The sequence below is a fragment of the Vicia villosa genome, unplaced genomic scaffold, assembly GCF_029867415.1.
Source record: "Vicia villosa cultivar HV-30 ecotype Madison, WI unplaced genomic scaffold, Vvil1.0 ctg.005623F_1_1, whole genome shotgun sequence".
In the NCBI taxonomy this organism is placed as follows: domain Eukaryota; kingdom Viridiplantae; phylum Streptophyta; class Magnoliopsida; order Fabales; family Fabaceae; genus Vicia; species Vicia villosa.
In genome coordinates, this window is record NW_026706655.1 from 68,399 (window position 1) to 77,753 (window position 9,355).

At 32.4% G+C, this 9,355-nt stretch overlaps 1 protein-coding gene across 1 annotated transcript; it reads right to left on the bottom strand.

Moving 5' to 3' along the window:
- Positions 1–7,232: 7,232 nt before the first annotated feature.
- On the bottom strand, positions 7,233–8,915 carry LOC131642695 (uncharacterized). Its single transcript, XM_058912916.1, has 2 exons — positions 7,953–8,915; positions 7,233–7,556 (listed from the first exon to the last, which is right to left on the bottom strand). Exons 1-2 carry the CDS (start codon positions 8,913–8,915, stop codon positions 7,233–7,235), a joined length of 1,287 nt encoding a protein of 428 aa, XP_058768899.1.
- Positions 8,916–9,355: the final 440 nt, after the last annotated feature.

The window sequence follows — 9,355 nt, forward strand, 5'->3', positions numbered from 1 at the left end:
GTTTTCCGTGCCAAATTTAATTTTTTTATTGATATATACTTATCTTTAATTTGAAATAAAGTTGTACTATATTCAACGGTGCAGACTCTTGTTTTGCTTTTGCATCATGTGCGGCAGTCGAATTTCTATATCACCGCCACTCAGATTTTGGACAAAGAGTGTTGCTTTCCCCTCAAGATAATTGGAACACTTGAGTTTATCTGAATTGAGTAATGGCAGGTGATGATGAGGAGGATGATGGTGGTTGTAACATTGACGTGGCTTTATCCGGGATAAGAGATCATGGCTGTGTATTGGAAGTAGACTCTCAATCTCCGAAAATACTTCAACAATATATTCCTTTAAATGAGCACCAGGTAAATATATTTTCTATGCTTTCTAATTTAGTTACACTTTCAACATTTTCATATGTATGTATTTCATGACTTTTAGTTTAAATATACTTAAATTATGTTTGTAGGTTAAGATGAGAATCGAGACAGTTATACCCATCCTAAGGAAGAATATGGAGCATGATGTATATCATTATGTACCTGTAATCGTGGATGTCGATTGGAATGATGAAATGAATAACATATCAGGGGTAAAAATTACATGCAATATATGTTTTAATGAAAATTCAATTTGTTATTTCATTCAATCTTTATTTTTTATAATAACAGGATGTGATATATCATGGACCTCGTCTTGCATCCGCCTTTGACCCAAAACTAGTATTAATCCATGTCGTGCTTGTTATAGGTTGTGGAACTAAAAAACGTTGGAAATGAACTTGTTTAATATTGGATAATCAGAATTCTTATGGAACTGAATGGGGCGTAATGGAGACGCCAGATTTAGTAGGGCTAAGATACACAACTGTGAAAAATGTCATTTCAGATATGTATATTCGAAACATTTTTAAAATGTGAAGAGGGTGTGTTCGGATATGAATAGATGAAGGGTATTTTGGGGTTATCGAGGGTATTTTTAACCCTATATGGGTGCACCGAAAAATTTCTTATTATTTCTTTCTCAAATATATAGGTCCATTGGGCATGATAAAAATGTATAGAATTTTTTAATGCACCTTAGAATCTTCTAACGCAATGCACAAAAATACTGTAATACTTTTAGATTTTGAAGATGTATCTTCGGAGGAACTAAATTTCAATTGAAACATAAATTATTTCAGTAATGTATATACGTAACAACTTTAAAGGTATGATTCTGGAAATTTGCGAGGCAAAAACGGAACGGAAAAACATTTTTAGGTCGTATTTCATTGCATTTTTTTGTACTAGGAGCATTAGCTTTGGTTAGGATGAGAATTCAACAATTCTCAGTTGCCTCTCTAAATTTTTTCTTTTCATGTCTTGTTTACTTCTCTTTAAAATAGGAATAAAAATTTGTATATTTTCTTTGGCTGATTCACTTTTTATTGCATGAGATTTCCGATTAGTTCCAAAATGCATACTCATACGTAACAAGATTTTGGGATTGGAGAATTAGTGGTGATTTAAAACCAGTTAAAAATCAAGGGAAAGGAGGTAGTTTTCCGTGTCAAATTTAATTTTTTTATTGATATATACTTATCTTTAATTTGAAATAAAGTTGTACTATATTCAACGGTGCAGACTCTTGTTTTGCTTTTGCATCATGTTCGGCAGTCGAATTTCTATATCACCGCCACCCAGATTTTGGACAAAGAGTGTTGCTTTCCCCTCAAGATATTTGGAACAATTTAGTTTATCTGAATTGAGTAATGGCAGGTGATGATGAGGAGGATGATGGTGGCCGTAATATTGACGTGGCTTTATCCTGGATAAGAGATCATGGCTGTGTATTGGAAGTAGACTCTCCATCCTTGGAAATACTTCAACAATCTGTACCTTTAAATGAGTGTCAGGTAAAGATATTTTCTATGCTTTCTAATTTAGTTACACTTTCAATATTTTTATATGTATGTAGTTAATGATTTTTAGTTTAAATTATGTTTGTAGGTTAAGATGAGAATTGAGACAATTTTACCGGTCCTAAGGAAGAATATGGAGTATGATGTATATCGTTATGGACCTGTAATTGTGGATGTCGATTGAATTGATGAAATGAATAACATATTTTGGTAAAAAATGCATGCAATATATTATTTCATTCAATCTTTATTTTTTATAATAACAGGATGTGATATATCATGAACCTCGTCTTGCATCCGCCTTTGACCCCGAACTAGTATTATTCCATGTCGTGCTTGTTATAGGTTGTGGAACTAAAAAAAAGTTGGAAATGAACTTGTTTAATATTGGATAATCAGAATTCTTATGGAACTGAATGGGGCATAATGGAGACGCCAGATTTAATAGGGCTAAGATACACAATTGGGAAAAATGTCATTTCAGATATGCATATCCGAAACATTTTTAAAATGTGAAAAGGGTGTGTTCGAATATGAATAGATGAAGCGTATTTTGGGGTTATCGAGAGTATTTTTAATCCTATATAAGTGCACAGAATGATAAAAATGTAAAGAATTTTTAATGCACCCTAGAATCTTCTAACGCACTGCACAAAAATACAGGTAATACTTTTAGATTTCGAAGATGTATCTTCGTAGGAACTAAATTTCAATTGAAACATAAATTATTTCAGTAATGTATATACGTAACACCTTTAAAGGTATGATTCTGGAAATTTGCGAGGCAAAAACAGAACGGAAAAACCTTTTTAGGTCGTATTTCATTGCATTTTTTTGTACAAGGAGCATTAGCTTTGGTTAGGATGAGAATTCAACAATTCTCAGTTGCCTCTCTAAATTTTTTCTTTGTAAATTTTCTTTGGCTGATTCACTTTTTATTGCATGAGATTTCAGATTAGTTCCAAAATGCATACTCATACCGAAACAAGATTCTGGGATTGGAGAATTAGTGGTGATTTAAAACCAGTTAAAAATGAAGGGAAAGGAGGAAGTTTTCCGTGCCAAATTTAATTTTTTATTGATATATTCTTATCTTTATTTTGAAATAAAGTTGTACTATATTCAACGGTGTAGACTCTTGTTTTGCTTTTGCATCATGTGCGGCAGTCGAATATCTATATCACCGCCACCCAGATTTTGGACAAAGAGTGTTGCTTTCCCACCAAGATATTTGGAACACTTGAGTTTATCTGAATCGACTAATGGTAGGTGATGATGAGGAGGATGTTGGTGGCCGTAACATTGACGTGGCTTTATCCGGGATAAGAGATCATGGCTATGTATTGGAATTAGACTCTCAATCTCCGAAAATACTTCAACAACCTATACCTTTAAATGAGCACCAGGTAAAGATATTTTCTATGCTTTCTAATTTAGTTACACTTTCAACATTTTCATATGTATGTAGTTCATGATTTTTAGTTTAAATATACTTAAATTATGTTTGTAGGTTAAGATGAGAATTGAGACAGTTATACCATTCTAAGGAAGAATATGGAGCATGATGTATATCATTATGGACCTGTAATCGTGGATGTCGATTGGAATGATGAAATGAATAACATATCAGGGGTAAAAAATACATGCAATATATGTTTTAATGAAAATTCAATTTGTTATTTCATTCAATCTTTATTTTTTATAATAACAGGATGTGATATATCGTGGACCTCGTCTTGCATCCGCCTTTGACCCAGAACTAGTATTAATCCATGTCGTGCTTGTTATAGGTTGTGGAACTAAAAAAAGTTGGAAATGAACTTGTTTAATATTGGATAATCAGAATTCTTATGAAACTGAATGGGGCGTAATGGAGACGCCAGATTTTGTAGGGCTAAGATACACAATTGGGAAAAATGTCATTTCAGATATGTATATTCGAAACATTTTTAAAATGTAAAGAGGGTGTATTCGGATATGAATAGATGAAGGGTATTCTGGGGTTATCGAGTGTATTTTTAACCCTATATGGGTGCACAGAAAAATTTCTTATTATTTTTTTCTCAAATATATAGGTCCATTGGGCATGATAAAAATGTATAGAATTTTTTAATGCACCCTAGAATCTTCTAACGCAATGCACAAAAATACATTAATACTTTTAGATTTCGAAGATGTATCTTCGGAGGAACTAAATTTCAATTGAAACATAAATTATTTCAGTAATGTATATACGTAACACCTTTAAAGGTATGATTCTGGAAATTTGCGAGGCAAAAACGGAACGGAAAAACATTTTTAGGTCGTATTTCATTGCATTTTTTTGTACTAGGAGCATTAGCTTTGGTTAGGATGAGAATTCAACAATTCTCAGTTGCCTCTCTAAATTTTTTCTTTTCATGTATTGTTTACTTCTCTTTAAAATAGGAATAAAAATTTGTATATTTTTTTTGGCTGATTCACTTTTTATTGCATGAGATTTCAGATTAGTTCCAAAATGCATACTCATACGTAACAAGATTTTGGGATTGGAGAATTAGTGGTGATTTAAAACCAGTTAAAAATCAAGGGAAAGGATGTAGTTTTCCGTGCCAAATTTAATTTTTTTATTGATATATACTTATCTTTAATTTGAAATAAGGTTGTACTATATTCAACGGTGCAGACTCTTGTTTTGCTTTTGAATCATGTGCGGCAGTCGAATTTCTATATCACCGCCACTCAGATTTTGGACAAAGAGTGTTGCTTTCCCCTCAAGATATTTGGAACACTTGAGTTTATCTGAATTGAGTAATGGCAGGTGATGATGAGGAGGATGATGGTGGCCGTAACATTGACGTGGCTTTATCCGGGATAAGAGATCATGGCTGTGTATTGGAAGTAGACTCTCAATCTCCGAAAATACTTCAACAATATATTCCTTTAAATGAGCACCAGGTAAATATATTTTCTATGCTTTCTAATTTAGTTACACTTTCAACATTTTCATATGTATGTATTTCATGATTTTTAGTTTAAATATACTTAAATTATGTTTGTAGGTTAAGATGAGAATTGAGACAGTTATACCCATCCTAAGGAAGAATATGGAACATGATGTATATCATTATGGACCTGTAATCGTGGATGTCGATTGGAATGATGAAATGAATAACATATCAGGGGTAAAAAATACATGCAATATATGTTTTAATGAAAATTCAATTTGTTATTTCATTCAATCTTTATTTTTTATAATAACAGGATGTGATATATCATGGACCTCGTCTTGCATCCGCCTTTGACCCAGAACTAGTATTAATCCATGTCGTGCTTGTTATAGGTTGTGGAACTAAAAAAAGTTGGAAATGAACTTGTTTAATATTGGATAATCAGAATTCTTATGGAACTGAATGGGGCGTAATGGAGACGCCAGATTTAGTAGGGCTAAGATACACAATTGTGAAAAATGTCATTTCAGATATGTATATTCGAAACATTTTTAAAATGTGAAGAGGGTGTGTTCGGATATGAATAGATGAAGGGTATTTTGGGGTTATCGAGGGTATTTTTAACCCTATATGGTGCACAGAAAAATTTCTTATTATTTCTTTCTCAAATATATAGGTCCATTGGGCATGATAAAAATGTATAGAATTTTTTAATGCACCTTAGAATCTTCTAACGCAATGCACAAAAATACTGTAATACTTTTAGATTTCGAAGATGTATCTTCGGAGGAACTAAATTTCAATTGAAACATAAATTATTTCAGTAATGTATATACGTAACACCTTTAAAGGTATGATTCTGGAAATTTGCGAGGCAAAAACGGAACGGAAAAACATTTTTAGGTCGTATTTCATTGCATTTTTTTGTACTAGGAGCATTAGCTTTGGTTAGGATGAGAATTCAACAATTCTCAGTTGCCTCTCTAAATTTTTTCTTTTCATGTATTGTTTACTTCTCTTTAAAATAGGAATAAAAATTTGTATATTTTTTTTGGCTGATTCACTTTTTATTGCATGAGATTTCAGATTAGTTCCAAAATGCATACTCATACGTAACAAGATTTTGGGATTGGAGAATTAGTGGTGATTTAAAACCAGTTAAAAATCAAGGGAAAGGAGGTAGTTTTCCGTGCCAAATTTAATTTTTTTATTGATATATACTTATCTTTAATTTGAAATAAAGTTGTACTATATTCAACGGTGCAGACTCTTGTTTTGCTTTTGCATCATGTGCGGCAGTCGAATTTCTATATCACCGCCACTCAGATTTTGGACAAAGAGTGTTGCTTTCCCCTCAAGATATTTGGAACACTTGAGTTTATCTGAATTGAGTAATGGCAGGTGATGATGAGGAGGATGATGGTGGCCGTAACATTGACGTGGCTTTATCCGGGATAAGAGATCATGGCTGTGTATTGGAAGTAGACTCTCAATCTCCGAAAATACTTCAACAATATATTCCTTTAAATGAGCACCAGGTAAATATATTTTCTATGCTTTCTAATTTAGTTACACTTTCAACATTTTCATATGTATGTATTTCATGATTTTTAGTTTAAATATACTTAAATTATGTTTGTAGGTTAAGATGAGAATTGAGACAGTCACTACAACATTTAGGCTCTCCAGCAACACTTGAAAAATGTTGCCAAAACTTTGGAAAATGTTGCCTAAAAGAAAAGGGGACGTTTTTTAAGTGTCTCCTGTGCAGGCGTTGCCTATTCTCTAAGGCGACGTTTTTCAATGGTCTTTGGGCACGCTTTTCAAAAACGTCGCCTAAACCGAAGGAATAGGGGACGATTATTAGCGGCCTCAAAGGCGACGTTTTTAAGTGTTCTTTGGGCACGCTTTTAAAAAGCGTTGCCTAACCAAAAAAGAATAGGGGACGATTATTTGTGTCCTATTAGGGGACGCTTTTTAAGTGTTGCCAGATGTGGCTACAATTTACTAATTGTTCCCTTAAATCTGAATAAGGAGGAACGTTTTCAAAGTGTAGCCATAAGTTATAGGCTGTTCTTTTAGATTGTCCCCATAAAATATATTATTTTGTAATTATTTTCTTGATAATATAGTCGATGATGACTAATTTAAAAAAAATGTCGATAATAACATAAACAAGATCAAATTTAAACGTACATCCATAAAAGTTATATTATAATAAAATCTAGTTCTAACATTAATTCAAGATAGTAGCCAATACATAAAATACCTAATGTAATAATACTTATAATATTACGTTTAAAACTTTAAACTATGACCCTAGCAAAATAACAAAAAACATAGTTCAACAAAAAACAAGTTCAAGTTTAATGCTTTCAACTACAAGTAAAAAAAATCCATCATCCAACTCATTTAAGTTTTTCTTCTTCGAATTCATCACCCACATCGTCTTTTTGAAATTCATCACACATGTCTTCTTCCAAGAATTCTTCATCTACGTCTTCCTCTTGAAATTCACCATCTATATCGTCCTCTTGAAATTCATCATCTAGATCTATGTCGTCCTCTTGAAATTCATCATCTAGATTTGTGTCGTCCTCTTGAAATTCGTCACCTACACCGTCCTCTTGAAATTCGTCATCTACGTCGTCCACTTGAATTTCACTATCTACGTCGTCCTCTTGAATTTCATCATTGATATCATCATTTTCTACATCTTCATTGATACCTTGCTGTATAAGTAAATAAAATAAAATACATCAACAAGAGTTAAACCTCGCATAAATAAAAACTCAAAAAAATGAGTAACACACTCAATTATGAATTATCAAACCCTTTTTCAATTTATGTTTTCCAATTATGGAACGCAAAAATAGAAACTAATAATGCAGAGAACACAAGTTTGTACAAAAAACACAAATTGAAGAAACAAAGTTTATACATGAAATCAATCTCCGTATGTGTAAAATTATATCATGCTCCAAGGACTACATATAATACTCTGTCAAGTGAATTTATTTATAATGTTAGAAACCTGTGATTATTATAATCAACAAGCTAGATTGACACCTTTAAATTATACTAAATATATATAATATAGTCCTAAATGGATTAAACCCATCACTTGCCAACCCAAGTCTTATGTTACGAGTTTCACAAGCAAAATCTGAATGTTTGGCATCAAAGTCTTTCCATGCTTGGGCATCGGCCGGATGCCTTAACTTCCCATCCCTTGAACGATGCTCGGCATGCCATCTCAATGTGTCGGCTGTCTTTGAACACATAAAAAGTCTTTTCAATCTTGGAATCAAAGGAAAATGTCTTAGAACTTTGGCAGGAACCTTGTGAGCTTTTATAGATTCTTCAAGATCATTAGCAACTTCAGGATATTCAATCCACCTTGATGCTCCACAAATATGACATGAATCATCTTTCCCATGATCTTTCCAAAATAACATGCAATTGTTGGGACATGCATCAATCTTTTTATAGTCTAAGCCCAAATCTTTTATCATAGATTTTGTTTTATTGAAAGAGACAGGGATGTTCAAATCTGGCATAGCCTCTTTCAACAACTCTAAGAGAGCAGTGAACGATGCATTGCTCCATCCATGGAGACATTTCAACAAATAAATTCTAATAGTGAATGATAACGAGGAAAACTTTTCACAACCAGGATACAACTCTTGATTTGCATCATCAACTAGTTTATAAAATTTCTTTGCATCTTCATTTAGCCCTTCATGTACTCCACCTCCTTCAGCCGCATCTTTAAATGTCTCAAATAGCAACCCATCAATATCATCATGAGATGATGTTTCATCATTACTATCACCATCCAGATCCATAAGGCTTTCATCTTCACCATGATAAATCCATTCAGTGTATCCCTTTACAAATCCTTTGCTACATAAATGGTCATACACTACATCTCTTACTTCCCAACTATCATTGCAACATACAGCACAAGGACACAAAATCTCTTCTTCTTCAACCTTTCCTTTGGTGAATGCAATATCCAAAAAGTAATTGACACCATCCTTGTAACCTTGACTGTGTGGAGGCAACTCCACCCAATCCTTTTTTATCATGTTTGGTTTACTAAAATGAAATAAATTATATACATTTTAGACATTCTTAAATTGGAAATTACTAGATAAAATAGTAGAGTACCCTTTCAATTATTAACTAAAATACAAGCTGTCATATGCCATGGTGAGACTTGAGAAAATACGTGAATATATAAAACATTTTTATTCTTAATAACTAAGCTTTATTAGTGATATATTTTTAATTCTAATTTAAAAGAAAAATTAGTTTAAGCGATGACTCTACAACTTTTTCATATATGCACTGTATTATTGAACTAGAAAGAGACTAACGGGAAAAAGCCAAGCATTTGTTGTTTCGGTTTCTATATAAAAAAAGGAAAATTCAAACACATTCTAATATATATTATATTTTCTATTCCTTTATTCCTTGAAAAGCTATACTCATTTTTTTAAAAATAGACAAGATATAGTATTCATGT

Bases quoted from the DNA above. Each gene is read 5' to 3' on its own strand.
- LOC131642695 (XM_058912916.1), bottom strand. From the start codon at position 8,915: ATGATAAAAAAGGATTGGGTGGAGTTGCCTCCACACAGTCAAGGTTAC. The intron at 7,557-7,952 runs GCAAGTGATGGG...TTACTTATACAG, and splicing joins GTAACATAAGACTTGGGTTG to CAAGGTATCAATGAAGATGT.